This window comes from Phascolarctos cinereus, unplaced genomic scaffold (assembly GCF_003287225.1).
Source record: "Phascolarctos cinereus isolate Bilbo 61053 unplaced genomic scaffold, phaCin_HiC Scaffold_4;HRSCAF=312, whole genome shotgun sequence".
Classification (NCBI taxonomy): Eukaryota; Metazoa; Chordata; class Mammalia; order Diprotodontia; family Phascolarctidae; genus Phascolarctos; species Phascolarctos cinereus.
The window spans coordinates 656,594,301-656,612,276 of record NW_027555847.1 but is presented as its reverse complement, the minus strand read 5'-3'; the positions used below and the strand labels follow the sequence as shown (position 1 = coordinate 656,612,276).

The 17,976-nt window shown below is 44.8% G+C and overlaps 2 protein-coding genes across 7 annotated transcripts in view; both read right to left on the bottom strand.

Moving 5' to 3' along the window:
* LOC110214111 (uncharacterized) overlaps nucleotides 1-1,525 on the bottom strand; it is a 32,123-nt gene extending 30,598 nt beyond the window's left edge. For 4 of the 6 annotated variants that reach the window (XM_078153874.1, XM_078153877.1, XM_078153875.1 and 1 more), the window contains exon 1: nucleotides 1,123-1,525. The gene's annotated coding sequence lies outside the window, so the exon portion shown is untranslated. The remainder of the gene's footprint in view (nucleotides 1-1,122) is intronic. The other 2 variants (XM_078153880.1, XM_078153881.1) reach the window with 1 other exon arrangement.
* A 3,446-nt stretch (nucleotides 1,526-4,971) lies between these two features.
* Nucleotides 4,972-9,849, bottom strand: RPL8 (ribosomal protein L8). Its single transcript, XM_020994821.2, has 6 exons — nucleotides 9,753-9,849; nucleotides 9,267-9,414; nucleotides 8,353-8,494; nucleotides 7,256-7,474; nucleotides 5,697-5,812; nucleotides 4,972-5,164 (listed from the first exon to the last, which is right to left on the bottom strand). The coding sequence occupies exons 2-6, from the start codon at nucleotides 9,402-9,404 to the stop codon at nucleotides 5,006-5,008; spliced, it is 774 nt and encodes a 257-aa protein (XP_020850480.1). The 5' UTR covers nucleotides 9,405-9,414; nucleotides 9,753-9,849; the 3' UTR covers nucleotides 4,972-5,005.
* Nucleotides 9,850-17,976: the final 8,127 nt, after the last annotated feature.

Here is a 17,976-nt window from a genome sequence, read left to right as displayed (position 1 = left end):
GTTATTCTGAGATGCCAGTCCTTTAACAGACTACTTAAGGGGTCCATTAAATACACACATACAAAGAACCCTGGGTCTAGACTAGAGGACAGTGCTGGATTTGGGAATCAGGAAGATCTGGGACCCCCATTAGCTAAACGACTCTGGGCAAGAGTCCCCAGGCAACTCTAAAACTCTGAGTCGCAGACAGCTGTATATCTGCACTGGGAGTTCCCTAAAGCATCGAAATTACAAGTTTGGTCTAAGAAAAAGTGCAAAACACACAGTCTAGTGGTGAAGCTCATAAAACTTCATATACTTTTCAAATTTTAAAAACTGCTATATGCCATCTACCTAGACTTAGATCTAACTAAGTCAGACATGGAAAGAGCTCCTGAACAGATCCCTTCCTTATTCTCATTTTGCAGATGACCACAGGAAAAAAAACTGGCTAATGTCAAAGATGGGTTTAATAATTTAGTTTCTCTCGACGCCAAATATTGTGCTTTTCTCTATATATAGCTGGGGTTTTTAAACTGGGGTCCATGGACTCCCAAGGGAATCCCTGGATATTCCCTGTTAACTTGGATGGAAAACAAAAATGTCTTTATTTTCACTTTTCTCTGACTGAAACTTGGCATTTCATTCAATAATTTTAAAACGTTATCCTGAGAAGGGGTTCAGGCTTCAGCACGATGACTGCACAGATGTGCACACAGACAGACGAAGCCCCACTGCCTTTAGACCATTCTGTCCCCCACCCAGTCATCACGGATGCGCCTTTCTCCTCGGGGCTCCAGCAGGCCATTCGTGGTCTGCACCCCACAATTCAGCAATTGACCTTGGTGGGGAGGGAGGCATCAACCAAACACTCCCATCCAACAAACATTAACTGCCTACTGTGTGCAGAGCTCCGGGTTCACCGTGGGGTCTAAGACCCAAAGAAGGCCAACAACGAAGCTCAGTAACTGCAGGACTTCGGGGGACGGCTGAGGGCACTGGGGAGGTGCGAAGCCAAGCGGTATCGTGGGGATAATGGTCCCGGTAGCCAGGAGGGTCGAGGGAGAAATCTGGGGAGTGGTGACCCCGGGATGCTCACACAGCCTCCACCCCCTCACCCGCCTCCCTCGGGCCCGGACTCACCCACTGCAGGAAAGGGAAAAGTGACACCCACACACACAGAGACCGCGGGCTCCAAAACCGCCCACCCGGAAGAGCCCCCCCCGACCCCCCACAGGCGGTCCGGGACCTCAGCGGCCGCTCTAGGACGGCTGGAGGTCCCCGCGACTCGGTGGTGGGCGGATTCGATCTCTGGTGGGCAGAAAGGGGTCGGCTGCGTGGCACTCCTTCTCCCACCCCAGGCTGCGGGGGTAGTAACGTCGGCGACCCCAGGGCTAGGGACAGGAGGGAAGAGGCTCGGGAGACCCTCAGGCCCCTATCTCATCTCTAGGCTGGGTCAGAAAGTAACCAGAGCCACCACACTCTTCCCCCGACCCACAACGATTCCTCTACAAAGATGGCTGTTGCAGCCTTTCTTTCCCCTCGTCTGCCCCCAACAGACATGGCTTCCCGCGTCTGCCTTTCCTCCGCTCCCGCCCCTGACAGACATGGCTGCTGCGCTTCCGCCTTTCCCCTGGTCAGAAACAGCCTCCGTGTCCTTAGCTCGCTCGGTCTCTCTCCCACCCGGCCTTCTGTCCTCTTGCCAGCATATATGGCCACCACACCTCTGCCTTCCTCTTTGCTACCCCACACTAACATGGCCGACATGCTCCAGCTTTCCTCTCTCGCCTACAGACTTTGCCATCATGTTCCTGCCTTCCTCTCTTCCGCCCCACGCTGTCATGGCTGCCTACTGTGTGTCTCACGGTGCCCGCTTAGAGCCGACTTATTCTCACTACGTTAGGACGTGGTGGCCACGCCCACCTCATCCCCTTTCCGGTTGCGGCTGAGCAAAGGGCAGCCTAGGCGCTGACTTGGGCTTTGCCGGGGCACAGTGGGTCTTGTAGTTCGTCCAGTCAGGGCGCTTTTCATCTGTGTTTCTCGGTACAGCGGGTCTTACGTCGGGTGACCGACCTCTCCGGCTCTAACTTCGGCCAGAGCTGGGCAGCTCGAGACGGTGGCCACCGGGGGCTAGGCGGCAGATGCCGGGGCCAGCGCCCCCTCCGGCCCTCGGCTTTGCCCTACAAATACCGGGGGCGGCGGTTTGAGGAAGAACATGGGAGAAAGGGGACTGTCTGGACGGGTGAGGCTGGAAACAGGCGTGCCCTTTAGGGCGGTTGTGTGGGATGGCCCTGCCGGGAACCCGGAGCCAGCTGGGGAGGGCGTCTGGAGACAGACGTTGCAGCTGTCTGGAAAGCATCCGTGGCCTGTTGCGGAGACTGATGGGGAAAGCCAGGGGGACAGGGGAACTTTACACGTCCAGCCAGACTCCTGTGCCCTCCATTCTTTAGCTCTGGCTGTCCCCAAGTGTAGGATGCATTCTCTCATTTCCATCTCGTCTTGCTAGACCTTACACCACCTTTAGGGCTTTTCCTGGTCGTCCCCACCGATTATCCAGTAAGGGAATACTTTCTATTTTGCATCATTCATATGTGTGTATAAAATTTTTCCTATTAGTATGCTCTAGCTTTTCCTGTGTATCTGAAGGGTGTCTAATTAGCAAAGCCTGGCACACAGTAAATTATCAGAATGAGAAGATGGATTGCAATTCACTTTTAACACAACTACCCCCCCTTTCCCTTTCAATATTCTCCCACTTCACCCCCTTGACTTCTCCCAGCATCATCCTTAGTGAAACTGGGGAAACTTCAGTAAAGGTACATAGTTCACAGCTAAACTAAGGCACCGTGAGCCCTTTAGGAATGAATATAGTTTTAGGACTTTGGTGAATAATTCCTGAGACCACAGGGAACCTCCTAGCCTCTGGTTTTCACTTTCTTGCACTGCCCTTTGGGTGAGAATTAGCACTTATATAGCATCTGCTGTCCCAGCCACTGTGCTGTTTTACAAATCTTTTAATCTTCAAAACAATCCCGAGAGGAGCCGCTAGATGGCGCAGTGAATAGGGCTCTGGCCTTGGAGCCAGGAGGACCTGAGTTCAAATCCAGCCTCAAGACACTTAACACTTACTAGCTGTGTGACTCTGGGCAAGTCACTTAACCCCAATCGCCTTACCAAAAAAAACCCCCAAACAATCCTGAGGTTGATGCTGTGATCCCCATTTTACAACTGAGGAAACTGAGTCATAAAGGTTATAAAGTTTGAGACCAAATTTGGACTCAGGACCTTCTTGACTCCAAGCCCAGGGCAGTCCACCGGGCAACCTAGCTGCTCCTTTGCTGCATTGGTTTTTCAGTCTTGTCAGGCTCTTCCTGACCCAATTTGGGGTTTTCTTGGTAAAGATACTGGAGTGGTTTGCCATTTTTTTCTACAGCTCATTTTACAGATGAGTAGAGTCTGAAGCTAGTCAGGATCTGCATGCTAAAACCATCTCTCTTTTTACTATTAGGAGACATTCTTTTCCAGAGCTAAGGCCCAGCAAACAAACTCCGCCCTGAATGTGACACATTGATTCTTCACGGTTCACCCTCTGGTTAAACTGTCACAACAAAATCCCAGAATTTTTTCTCAATGAATCCCCAGGTGGTCCCTGAGACCTGACAGGCATCTGCAGGTCACATGTTTCAGTCATGAAACCCTGCTATGAATCAAACTTCTCATTGTTCCTGTTACCCCTCACTGGCAGGCCTACAGCTCACTGCATAATTATGTATTGAGATTTGGCCATGCTGAATTGGGTCTCTGAGAGGACGGCCCCAACCTCCCCATGTTGTTTCACTCCTTGAATGGAATAAAGCACTTAAGAGTTAACTTTGGTTGTGATGACTTATGTGAGCAGTTTGGTACTTTGTGTTAGTAGTGATTTTATTACTTGTGACTTTTTGGTCACCGTTTTCAGACTTGACTGCAGGCCCAGCATTTTATACACTGTGCCACCACCACTGCCTTATGCCTTTTACCTCGAGGTAGCTAGATGTTAATAGGGATTATTCACTTGAATCTTCAGGACCTACTAGATCCACTGTACCAGAAATGACTCCAAAGCAGGGCAAGAACCTAACCTGACCCAGTCCTCCAGAGCAGCTATGAAGGCAAAAATGGGCTCTGGCCACCCCATCCCCCTTTTCCACTGAGACAAGCAGCACAAGAAGAGATGTTATTACCTTTCCCCTAAACTACCTTCTTTGAACCACCACCCTTCTAAGTGCTCCTGAAGCTCCAAGTTCTCTTGTATTTTAGCTTCTCGAAAAGAAAAGTGTTCTCTTCAAACACCTATGGCCTTCCTGCAGCAAGAGGGTTGGCCTTTCTTTCTTCTGGTTCCTCAATATTCTTTGGTTTGTCCCCTCCCCCCAGCCAGTCACTCTACTTGGTGACTTAATAAGCCAGGGCCTAGCAAACAAACTCTGCTCTGAGTTTTCTCACAATACCCATCCTAAACAGAATTCATCATATTTTCCCTGGAGTCCACCTTCTTTTGAACTTCCTGGCCCCCAGGAGGCTCACAAACTTGGTGTTATCCTTGAGTCTCATCCCCACATAGCCCACCATCATCCCAGTTCAGGCATGCATTACCACTCACCACTTACTATGGTGGCCTCCTAATTGGCATCTCTCCTCTTGCCTTACACTGTTGCCCTGCCGCTGAGCCAGCTACCGACTCTGGTTCAATAGTTCACATTTAGCTAAACCTTCTAAAATGTGTATTTTATATACATGTGGGGGGGAGGGGAAGAAGGGAATATACGCTCAAATTATTTACTAATAAGGTATAAGAACTTACAGTCTCAAAGTCAAGAGGCCCTGGGTTTTTCCTTTGATATAAAAGCCCTATATAAATAGCAATTAATGTCACCTAGTCCCACAGCATTGTTGAGGTTCCAAATTCTAAAGCAACCACTAGTGAGCTACAAATACAATTCTATTTACACAATCTCCAAAATAATTTTTATTGTCTGGATTCCGTACTTTAGTTTTCCTTCTCTTGTACAGTCTTGGTACCCCGGAGTCGACCAGTGCGCCGGGCAGCGATGAGACCAACCTTTCGTCCAGCTGGTGCGTCTCTTCGAATGGTGGATGGTTTTCCAATATGCTGATGATTACCTCCTCCGAAGGGATGTTCCACGGGCTATCGGGAAAGAAGGTTCTCACATCACCAAGCACGCAAGGGAACATGAATTTCTTCCCTTTAAATCCTGCTGACTCAACTCAGGGAAAGGGACAAACACCCCACTCTACCCCCTCCTCAATGTACTGAACTGCTCCTCCCTTTTTACTCCTTGATATAAAGGATGCATCTGAAAATGATACAAAACCAGAAAAACCGAAAATCTTAAAGGGAATTAACACTTATATTTGATTCCATAGCTAAGTTCCACCCTCTCAACAATCCTATCCTCACTTAGCTCCTGAAGTTCAGCAGTAATTTCAGAGATGTAAATGGCCAACCAACTAACTGACCCGTGTCTCAAAGAATAACACTTGCAATCTCAATCCAGGGCAGCCTCAACTGAATGCTGTTATGCCCTCTTTCACCTCCCCAGGTAGCCAGCCACACAGCGTGGCAGTCTGAAAAACTAATGACTAGAACTACACTGAAGTATCCATTGAGACATCCCCACGAGTTACCATCGAACAGAAGCAACAGATGAAACACTCACATTCATGGCCACACCCCGGACACGAGGCCAGCAGTTTCTCTTGGCCTTGTATTTGTGGTAGGCACGACCTGCCTTAAGGATGGGCTTATCAATACGACCTCCTCCAGCAACAACACCTGTAAACAAATGTTCAGGACCCAGTGAGATAATATATAAAGGCTCTGCCTTCCCTGAAGACCTCTGATTCTGACCTCCAGATTCCATCAGACTGCACTTTGCAGTCCTTGTCTCCAAGTGACCTTCCAATAAAAAGTAAAGATGTGTGAGACCATGATTGTTTTCTCAAATTTTGGCTGGTTTAGGATGCCTCTTTCCCCTTGCAGTTCCCTGCCTCCCCACCATGAATCCTAAAACAATGCCCGTAGAGTTAGGGACAATTTCCCCATTCCAGAAACCCTGTAACTAGCCTGACATTTTGGACTAATTTGCAGCTCTTATTCCTCCAGAGGCCCTTAGGTTCTTGACTAATAACAGAATCAGAACAACATCAATACCGATCCCTTGGGATTCCAGGAGTCATTTGGTTCAGCAGCCTAATTTCAGGACCCTTGCAAAAGCTGTGTATCAAGGCCATGTATGTTTGAATTTATTATGGCTTCAAGCAGAGTTAAGTTTTACTTCCCCAGAGAAGTCGAGTTCTAGTCTTTGCTCAACCACTAACCAGCTTGTATGAGAATGTTATTTCACACCTGAACCTCAACTTTCTAAGCTATAGATTAGGGTGGCTAATTCTGCTATAAACATAGACAACCTCTTATTTCCTGCTGAGAAGTACACAAACATGTTTGCAAACCACCAACAGCTTTGTGCACGCACAATATTAAGTTCTGAGACCTGTGTAGCACTGGCTCAGATATTCTGAAGCATACTGAAGGATGACTTTCAAATTTTACCCCAAAATATAAATTCTTAAGAAAAAAAATTCTCTTAATACCACAAGCTTGCTCACTTTTATGTACGTACCAATTAATCACTAGCTTTGAAACAAAGGCTAAAATAGCCCCTATTCAACAGATTGCCCATCAATGAATTTTAAGTGTTATGTCCACTTACAAACTTGTTCAAAACAAGTAATGAGTTTAAAAATAATTTAAGATGCCATGTGGGCAAACTGAGTTGTTAGCACTTGGCAAACCTTTGAGGTACTATATAAATGTGTCACTTGCCTAAACACTCATGGTTTGTGTGTTCCTGCCAAGTTAAAGAATCTCTCTTGGCCCAGTTCCTTTCTGAAAAATGGAAATAACAGCACCTACCTCAAAAGGTTTCAGGAACCAAATGAGACAACATATGTAATGTACTTTGCATACTTATAGCTTACAGCAGATGAAACAACTGGCTAGCTTCAAATACTTATAAGACATGACTGATTTGAGAGGCTTGTTAGCTGTAAGGTCCAAGTTCATTTAGGAAGACACTTGGTAGAAACCGAAGAAATGCAGGGTGATTCCTCACCATTTTATGAGGACACCGATTTTACAATTTTTACAAACATTTTGGGTTTCTTTACATCGGCTCCATGGCAAATCAATTAGGTACCTTCGCCCCAAGTAACTTACCAACCACAGCTCTGTTTGCAGAGGAGATCACTTTCTTAGAGCCTGAAGGTAGCTTCACCCGTGTCTTCTTGGTTTCAGGATTGTGGGAAATCACTGTGGCATAGTTTCCAGATGCACGGGCAAGCTTGCCCCGATCCCCAGGCTTTTCTTCAAGACAGCATACTATGGTCCCTTCAGGCATAGTGCCAACCGGGAGAACGTTGCCAATGTTGAGCTGGGCTAAAAACAAAGTCAATGTTCAATTCAATAAAGCACCCACATGGAAAGGTATTGTGTTTCGGATTGGAAAAACAACAACATGACAAACTGTTTTTATTCAAGGACCTTACAGTATAATGGGGGAAAGACATACACAAACTCTTATGATAAATCATTTTCACCAACCAAGGAATACTTCCCTAGAGAAGACCATTAGCAAAAAGACTTATTCAATTCTCCTAATTCAGAACACTTGAGAGTCCGAAAGATCTAACCTGAGATTAACAGTTTGATAAGATTAAAAGTAGGGCCTTCTCAAAGAAATGCTTGCTAAGGGCAGTTCGGAATTAAAGCATGGCTTGAAATACCTTGTTAAGGAATTCTACATTAACACAGGAATCTGTACAACAGGTAACCATAGGTCAGCTCCCTTTCAGTCAAAGAGTATTAAGGAAGGACTTTGCTGTCTCAGTAGGTAGTTATCTTGACAATTCAAGATAACCACCAATAAGGAATGCTGTAGATAGAACATATACTCCGATTAAGAGATGCACTGGATTATACGAAATTTAAAAATTCTTCCCATTTCCTCAAAGCTCATCTTTTAGGATAAATCAAAAGGAAAACTTTCTGCCAGCAACATATCTGTGAAACAGGTAAGAGAGGCAGCAAGGTGTAGGAGGTAGTGCTAGACTCAGCAAAGTTAGGTAAACCTGGGTTAAAACCCCTATATTCAACTAGTATGTGACCAGATAAGTCACCACATCAACTGCTTTCTGTTAAATGGAAAAAAGACTAACCCTGTGAATCACATCCTAGTGAGATGACTGTGAGGCTGAAATGAACATACATAAAGCAACATATGAATGCCAGCTATTGTTTAAAAAAGTAAAACTTACCTTTCTTACCACAGTACACAAACTGGCCAGTATGGATGCCTTCAGCAGCAATAAACAACTCTGTCCTCTTTTTAAATCGGTAAGGATCCCGGAAAGCTACTTTTGCAAGAGGGGCCCCTCGGCCTGGATCATGGATTATGTCCTGAAGGAACATTTAAGAATTTACTAAATACTGCCAGTTGAAATTACATGTTAGCAATTAGGACTTACTTTGGCACTGTTTCTGGGTTAGGAAAGTTAGTTAGGTAAGTACCATTAAGTGCTGGGAATGTAGAGAAAGGCAAAACCAGTCACTGCCAACCAGAAGAGTATATTCTACACAGGAAGATAACACATGCAGGAGACAGCATGTATGAGTTAAAGCAGGTAAGACTTTAATTAGATCCAAAGATGGACTGTCACAAATGAAGTGAAGAAAAATTACTGGAAGATAAGTGAATTGAACTTTCTTCTTGGAATTCCTGGCCCCTTCCTACTTTTTCAGTCCTAACACTTCTTTCCTCTCAATCTTTGATACGGAAGCTGTCAGTAGAATATAACACTCCAAGGCTTTTACTGGTTGTCCCTTGCTTGAAATACCCTGCTAGTGCATTACTTTAAATTACCTCCCGATTAACCTATTAAATTGTTTGCACGTTGATTTCCCCATCAGAATTTTAGCTTGAGAGCAGGGACTGTTTTTGTTTTCAATATTTGACACATAATGCACGCTTAATAAGAACGTGCTGAAAGAACGACTCATTTTCTAAAGTAATATCCCCATCCCCCTGATGTTAGAGAGAAACTGGACATGGGAATGGAGAGCTGGGCTGTTGCCCTTCTCGGGGGTCTTTGGACTGGGACCTGAGAAGAACTCCCAGGTAGTATCCAAATCTCCACCCTTCAAGCTACACGGATGCCCGTCTCAGCCTCACCTTTACGATACCCTTAATGTAACCATGCCTCTCGGCGAAGTCGACAGCCCGGAGCTTAGCAGCCCCTTTCCTGTGCTTCACGTGAGCGCGGAAGACGGAGCCTGCACCCTTCCTCTGACCACGGATCACTCGGCCCATCTCGCGCGGTCTGGGAAAGGAGGGAGAAAGGGCAGTGAGAAAACGGGAGCCCGCGCGCTGCCTCCCCCGGGCGCCCAGGACCAGGCTGCACAGCCTCGCACGCCAGCCTCGGCTACTCCGCGGAGAGACGCCGCCATGTCAGTCTGGCGGAGGAGGGGGTGGGAGGCACCGGGTACGGCTCAGCGCCATCACCTCCTTGGGCCCAGAGAAGCGGCACCCCAAGAACCGTTAGAAACAGGGAGTCACCAACAAGTGGGGGGCCGCTGCCCAAGGGTGGATGGCGCTCTGAAGGCCCCGATTGGGCACGGATGGCTGAAGGCCACAGAGAACCAGACGAGTAGATCTTACCTGGCTCCGGACTCGCTAGAAAAAGGAAGTCGGCCTCCCAACAGGGTTATATCTTCCGGGGCGAGGTAACCCACCGGAAAAAAGGCTCAGGGGCCGACTCATAGGATGTAGGTGTGTGAGTGTTGCATTATGGGACATGTAGTCCTTTCCGCACAGCTCGGCTTCCCTTCACGGTGCATCTTGGGAAATGTAGTCCATGAGGGTCCTGCTCGCCTCTCTTCGCCTCCGGGCATTCTGGAGCTCCACTCCAGTTCTCATTCAGGAGTTGGGCGCCCTCTCTCCCACACCACTCCCAACCCTCAACCACGGCGCGTGCGCACACTCTGCTGCCCGTAGTGGGGCGACTGTCTCAGCTCTAGGCGTTTGATAGGACCTTTGCTGCCGCTCCTGGCAGGTCTGTCGTGGTCGCGGGTTTGTCCCTAAGGGGCCTGTTAGAGCCCCGGGGCGGTGTCGGGAGGGAAGCGTGTACGGAGCTGGATTCCATCCAGCTGCCTCAGAGGTGGACAGAGCCCCATCGTGGCCACCCGTTTCAGTCCCATTGCCCCACTGGGGAACCAGGACCACAAAGATGCCCGCCCGGTCCTCTGCTCCGCCCACTGCAGCTCTGTGCTCCGATTGGGCGGCTCCCCAGGGGCGTGAGGACGGGGCAGTGCTTCAGGTCCGGGTGCCCTAGCTCCTCTCCCTCAGGGGCAAGGCCAGTGTTTTGTGCACTGACTGGGGCTGGGTCCTGTTCTTTCCATCCCCTGCCCTCCGCGCGCGGAGGGTGAGTCCAGAAGAGCCGATGGGCGGGGTTGTCAGTGCTGTCTCCTCCCTCCTCCAGCCGCACCCCCTGGGCTCTAGGAGGGGGCGTGGTAGCCTGGGCTAGGCTTCTGGGGGCCCAGGGGCTGGATGTGTGCGGAACCGGAGAGAGACATTGCGTTCTGGTGGAAACAATGCTTGTTTAGAGTTTGGGTCCAGGCAAGCGAATCCAGGGGCGTGCTATACAAGGATGAGGTGAAGGGACTTGGACAGTTAACCTGAGGAAGAGGGATATTAGGGTTATGCCTAAACACAATATACTATCTATTCCAGTCCTCTCTCATCACCATGGATACCCTCTTTTGGACATGCCCCCAGGGTGTCTATGTCTTTCTTAAAATGTGTGACTAAAATTGGACACATTAACCCCGATGTGGCCTGATCTAGACATTCTGGCTCGCTTAATTGAGCATGGGTAGCATAAATTTTGGGGGTTTCGGTCCCATACTGACTCATGATTGCAGTCTGCTGAAACCGCTAGACTTTTTCATAGGAACTCTTGGATGAATCACTTCCCCCTGCCGTAATCCTAAACTTCAGATATTGATTTTAAAACACACAAACAAAAAACTTTAGTGTGGAATGTTTCATTTGACTCTATGAAATGTCATTTTGTCAGACCATTTTTCTGGCTTGTTGATTTATTTAGGTCTGGATTCTGTATTAGCATCTTAATTATCCTTCCAAGTTTTAGGTCATCCTCCAACTTGTTAATTGTGTCAACTTGTATATACCGGCCGTCCAAGTCATTGATAGAAATGTTAAAATAGGGACAGATCTCAGAGGCACTAGAGACTTCCTTCCAGGTTGACATTAAGCCTTTAGTAACTTCACTCAACTCATTCCAAATCCTCCTTACTATATTATCATTTATCCTGTATCTCTCCAACTAGTTCCTTCAGATAGCATGAGAGACGTAGTGTTTTTATTTTATTTTTGCTTTTTGGGTGAGGCAATTGGGGTTAAGTGACTTGCCCAGGGTCACACCGCTAGTAAGTGTTATGTGTGTGAGGCCGGATTTGAACTAAGGTCCTTCTGTCTCCAAAGCGGTGCTCTATCCACTGCGCCACCTAGCTGCCCCAACATAGTGTTCTTAACAAAGCATTTGACAATGTCTTTAGTATTCTTCTCAGTTACTGGTCTAGTTACTTGCTGGAAGTGGAAATGAGATTTATCTGGGATGAACTGTTAGTGAAGCCAGATTGGCTTTTAGTGATTGTGGCTTCTCTTATTAAATGTTCACAAACCGTACCTTTAATATTGTCTTCTAAGTTTTTCCAGGAATAGAAATCAGGTTCACTGGTCTATAGTGTGTAAGCATTACTATCATTTCTTTCTCGAAAATTCAGACAGCATTTGCCTTTCTTCAGTTCTGTAGCACGTTTTCCATTCTACGTGATCTTTCAGAGGTCACTGACCATGGCCCAATACAACTATCTTCTAGTTCTTTTAGTACTTTGGATACACTTCATCTTGGCTTGGTGACTGGAACTCATTGAAATCAGCTTTTTGCTGTTTGGCTGTCTCCTCATTTATATTAGATTTCAACTCCTTGCTAAACATTTTCTATCTAGACCAGATGTTCCTAACCATTTTTGTGTCATGAACCCCTTTGAGAGTCTGGTGATACCTTTTAGACTCCTCAAATAATGTTTCGTAATTTAAGGAAATGCTAAATTTAGTTAGAGGTTAATAAAAATAAATATGTACTTTTCCCATCTAAGTTTATGAACCTTTCCTCTCCCCCCACAAAGCTATCTACAGATCCGTAAACCCCAAGTTAAGAACTATGATCTAAACCAAAGATTGTTTTTCTTGGCAGAGAAATCAGAAGCAAGATAAGAGTTGACAGCTCATTCTTCTCACCATTATTCATTATATTCATTCCATCCATCCTATAAGGTGGCTCTGTTCCTTCTTTGATCCTGTTTTTTCCCTGAATATAAAAAAAAACACCCAAACTCACATTCAGTTTAATTTCACAGACATTTATTGTGCCCCTACTATATGCTAGGTGCTGAGGATACAGAAGCACAAATTAAATAGTCTTAAACTCAAAGAATTTATATTCCACTGGGGGGATATGAGAGATGTATTTGAGAGCTTCATCAAGATATAATTATTTCAAAATAAGCTGTTTTCCTTCTTTGGCAGGCTTTTAGATGAGTAGCTCAAAGGTAGCTAGCTAGGTAGTGTAATGGATAGGCTTAGAGTCAGGAAAACTTGTATTCAAATCCTGCCTCAGACCCTTATTGGTTGCATAACCTCGGGCAAATCTCTTCACTTTGTTCAGGCTCAGTATCCTCATCCTCATGTTGCAGATATAATTTGTCTAGATTTTCAATGAACTATTTCATTAAATCCTTTAAGCTATTCTTGTGGCAAAGATAAAGGGTTGTAGGCTAGGTGATAATGCAATTAGATGGGTTCAGAATTGGTTAAATGACTGCCGGTGGAGACACGAACATCAAGTTGGAAAGAGGTCACCAGTGGAGCCTCTGGGCTGCCTGGACCTTTGCTATTTGACATATTTGCAAGGGACTTGGATAAAGGCACAGATAGCGTACTTAAAAAATGTACAGTGACTGAAAGCCAGGAGGGATAGAAAACATACTGGATGGTTGTCAGAATCCCAAAAGATAGTGACAGACTTGAACATTAGGTCAAGTCTAACAAGATGAAATTTAATAGGGGTGATAAATAAAGTCTTATGCTTAGGTTTAAAACAAAATGCCACAAAAGATAGTAGAATCATGGTTGTGGAGCAATTTGTCTGAAAAAGATCTGGGGGTTTTAGTGGACCATAAGTTCAATGTGAGTGATAGTCATATGCACTCAAACATAGTAGAAACTCAGCAATATAATATTTTATAATCAGAAAGCCTCATCTACTTAATTTTGAAGCTAAAGTATGTTATAGAACATCAAAAACACCCAAAGGTAAATTCTTCAAAATTTTCACCTGTATTTATTAAAGCACTTTTAAAATCTTTAATTTTTAAAGGTACAAGATAATTGTAGGGAAAATATTAGACATACTTTGCTTTGCATTTATTTTCTAAAAGATTTTTTTGTGTAGCTTGGGTAGTTAAGTGTTCCAATTAAGCTCAATAGAAATGCTAATTTGTTTTATAAGGCAGCAGATATGATCAGTTCTGGTGCATGTGTAGAACCTATTTACCAATACTTATACTTGTATTTCTCAATACATGCTTTCTTTCTCTTCAAATCCCCTTGTATTTACACACACACACACACACACACACACACACACACACACACACCCCATATTTCCTAGAACCAGCAGTATGTTGGTGCCAGCTAATTTTCAAGTGTGAGCATTTGCACCTTGGAAATGAGCAAATGCTAGAAAGCAAGGCTTGATTTATTGTTTTCTGGATTGTCCAGACTTAAGAAAGTGATGGAGCAAATGTAAACTTAAAGTCCTATGTACTTTTTTTTTTGGCAGAACCGGTTGTTAAACATTTAACCAGCATACCCCTGACTGGAACATTGATTTTTGTCTAGAAACAGCATGGTTATAGAGTGGATGAAATGTTAGATTTGTAGTCAGAAAGAATTGGGTTCAAATCTTGCTTCTGTTCCTATTATCAGTGGGACTATGAGTAGATCAGTTTCTCTCTCTATGCCCAATTTCGTCATCTGTAAAATGGAACTGAGATTGGCTGTGGTACACACTCCACCGGGTTGTTGTGAGGCTTGAAGGAAGTATTCGGGTAAAGTGCTTTGCAGACTTCAAAGTAATCAATCAACAAGCATTTATTAAGCCCTTACTATGTGCCATGCACAGCCACAGGCTAAGGATGCAAAAGAAGGAGAAAACCGGACCCTATCTTCAAGGGACGCTGGCATCAATGTAAATAAAGTGGGGGAGGCTGCTTATAAATAAGCAGTTGTTTGTAAGGTACACATAGAATAGAAAAAAGGTTACTTTAGAGAGGGAAGGTTCAAGCAGCCCAGGATCAGGATGGTTTCCTGAAGAAAGTGGCTTTTGAATTGAGTCATGAAAGAAACCAGAATGTTGAGGCAATGGGGAACAGCCAGGGAAAAAACACAGAGATGGGAGATGGAGCACTGCCTAGATGCCAGTTATTATCTTCCTTTGTTTCATCAATACTTAAAACAGTGGCTTGCATGTAGTAGGTCCTTAATATGTTTGTTCTGCTAGAACAGGACTGTAATTTGGGGGCTTGGTAGAGTGTGGCTTTCCTGAGATGGTGAGTCTCAGATATAGCCTCATGGTAACTTGTGCAGTTGACAGCACATATCTGTGTCCTTATGAACACACTCAATATTTGAAGTGCCTTGACCTCGGCAAAGTCCAGGGGAAAGCTAGGGGATGCTAAGCTAGTAAGGGAGCCAGAGGGCAACACTCATTTCCCTCCCATTTCTTTTTATTTCCCCAGATCTACCTTCCTTTTAGGTTTCAGCCTAATCCTGGGAGAGCAAGGGATGGCCACCAAGCTCTTGACAACTGGGCCTCAGGTGAGCTGTCCAGAATTTCCGAGACCTCCATTGCTATAGTTTTTCATGACCTTTGTCCTTTCCCTTTGCCTAGGCCTCTCTGCCCAGGAAATCCTATTCCTCCCAAAGAAACTGGAATCCCAGTTCCCTTCCCTGAGGGCAAAGGCTTCCATATACATGTATTCCTAATATGGAGAAGGGAATTGGCTCTTCTTCATAATCTCAATCCACTCTTTGCAATGATTTTATGATTTGCAGACTCCTCTTTCCCCACCCCAAGAACTATGTCTGAGATTGCAATAGGACTATTATTTTCAGGCATCGGTGACTTTTGAGGATGTGGCTGTGTACCTCACCCAAGAGGAGTGGGGCCATCTGGAGCCTGCACAAAGGGGCCTCTACAGGGATGTGATGCTGGAGAATTATGGCAATGTGGTCTCCCTGGGTAAGACTTCTCCCCAGGTCTCAGATCTGAGACTCTTGGCTTTATCCTTTGTGAATAACTGTGGGATTTGAAGAGTTCCAACGAACTACTTTTAGAATCAGAGTTTAGTTTTCTTATTTGTAAAAAAAATGTGACAATAATGGCAGCTACATCATAAGGTTGCTGGGATCAATGGAAAAGAATAAAATTCTATTCATAATGGTTTCTGCTTCAGTAAGTGTTTCTGTATCTGCTGTATGTAGAGCTCTGTGCTTGGCTCTGAGGGACATACAGTTTAGATAAGACATAATCTCTGTCCTCCTGGAGCTCACAGTCTAGGAAAGGGCTGTTACCCACATAAATTAATGTAATAGTCAATAAGCAAACTGTTTTACAGATCAACTGCTCTTTGATGTGGAGTTTCCTTAATAAATAATACTGAATCTGGGCTCCTAGATTCTCAGGTATTTGGGAAGTAATAGAGGAACAGAAGGTAGAATGTAAGCTTGAGGTCAGGGATTGTTTCTTTCTTTTGGCTTTATGTCACCAGTCCCTGGTATAGTATCTGTACATAATTAATTAATTGATGCCTGTTGAGTTGAATTACAATGAGATCATATAAATACTTTGCAAATGTAAACTTAAAGCATATGTAAATGTCAGTAGCAGCTACTACTACTGCTGCTACTACTACTACTACTACTACTACTACTACTACTACTACTACTACTACTACTACTACCACTACTACTACTACTACTACCACCACCACTATTCCTAATCTGCCTGAGCTTGGTGATAGGACATCTCTGCCTTTTTATTTCCAGGAAACAGGTATATCTATGCAGAAGTGAAAATTGGCAGCTTATAGGAGCTCTTATTGAATCTACATTTTTATTTTCCTATGAGCAGTATATGTAGCAATGGTCCATCTTTGGTAACCCAGGTTCTAGATTTTTTCTTAGTTGTAGGTTTCCAGACTCTTCAAGGAGAGTACATTTCTATGCCCATATCACCAACCCTTTTGAATCTCTATCGCTCCTCTAAGGAATATAAAACTCTTTCAGAGAATGCATAGTTCTTCCAATCATGGCTTCCATGGATACTGTTCACCAGTCTGTCCATCCCCTGCAGATTCAGTGCCTTGTACAGAGCTCAGGACAATTCTTTGCACGCAGAACTAATCCAATTTTCTTTTTCATGAATAGGATTTCCAGTCTCCAAACCTGATGTGATCTTACAGCTAGAACTAAGAGGAGAACCATGGTTCCTGGACATGCAGGGAACTGAAGGTAGAGAGATCTTAAGAGGTACATGTTTCATTGTCATTAAACATAAGATTTTTCTTATGTATTTCATTAAAATGGACTTTTGAATTCCATTCTGAGCAATTCAATGAACATTTGTTAAGTGCCTGTTGCCCGCAACCAGATAGTACACCCAATGGAAAGGTGTGAAATAAAATGTAAAGATGTGGGCCAGGAGGAGCAGTAGAACTGACTCAGTTTATTCTTCTGAGGGTACAGGATATATAGAGAAAATCCATCCTAACTTCAAAGAGTCCTCCCCGTGAGACACTCCCCAAAACCATTTCCTCCTTATCAGAGTTCCTAGACACAGTTGTAAATTCCAAGGCTTTTTCCTGAGGCAGGTATAGAGGAGTGAATATGTAAATCTAAGGTTCAAAGAGTGAGAAGGAATGTCTCAGGAGCCTCCTAGCAGGGAGAGATTTGGAGAGCCTTGCTTCTTAATTATTGAGCCCTTTGGGTTAAAGCCTGGGCAAAGGTCAAACTCTGTCCTGGATCTGAAACCCATATCAGACTCTTAAGAGTGGCCCTCAACAGTGCCTACTATGTGCCAGGCACTGTTCTAGGTACTGGGGATATAAAAAGAGGCAAAAGACAGTCCCTGCCCTCAAAGAGCTTACAATCTAATGGGGCAAGTAGGGGATACAACATGCAAACAAATATAGCAAACAAAGCTATGTACAGGAAATAAGAAATAATTAACAATGGGAAGGCACTAGAATTAAGAGGGTTTGGGGAAGGCTTTCTGTAGGAGATGGGATTTTAATGAAACTTAAAGGAAGCCAGGCATTCAATAGTTGGAGTGGAGGAGAGAAGGTATTCTAGTCTTGGAGTGCAGCCAGAGAAAATGCCTGGAGCCAAGAGACAGAGTGTCTTGTTTATGGAACAACAAGACTAGGGTCATTGAACCATAGAGTGCTTGGCAGGGTATAAGGTGTAAAAAGACTAGAAAGGTAGGAGAGGCTTATGTTATGAAGGGCTTTGAATGCCAGATAGAACATTTTATCCTGGAGATAATAGGGAGCCACTAGAATTTATTGAGTGGGGGAGGAGAAGAGAGTGTGGCTTGATCAAGGAATTTTTATCTGACTTACTTTTCCCATTGAAGCTTTGTATATAGTAGGAAAATAATCCTTACCTTCTTCTTTCTTTGCAAAATTATCCTCTAATGAGCTTTCATTTGGTTCTCCTCCCTCTAGGTCACAGTGGT

What these genes read in the sequence shown, in the direction of transcription:
- RPL8 (XM_020994821.2), bottom strand. Translation starts at nt 9,404, where the DNA reads ATGGGCCGAGTGATCCGTGGTCAGAGGAAGGGTGCAGGCTCCGTCTTC. An exon ending in ACATTAAGGGTATCGTAAAG is followed by an intron (nt 8,495 to 9,266) that starts GTGAGGCTGAGA and finishes ATGTTCCTTCAG; the next exon opens with GACATAATCCATGATCCAGG. An exon ending in TCCGGGGTGTGGCCATGAAT is followed by an intron (nt 5,165 to 5,696) that starts GTGAGTGTTTCA and finishes CTTTCCCGATAG; the next exon opens with CCCGTGGAACATCCCTTCGG.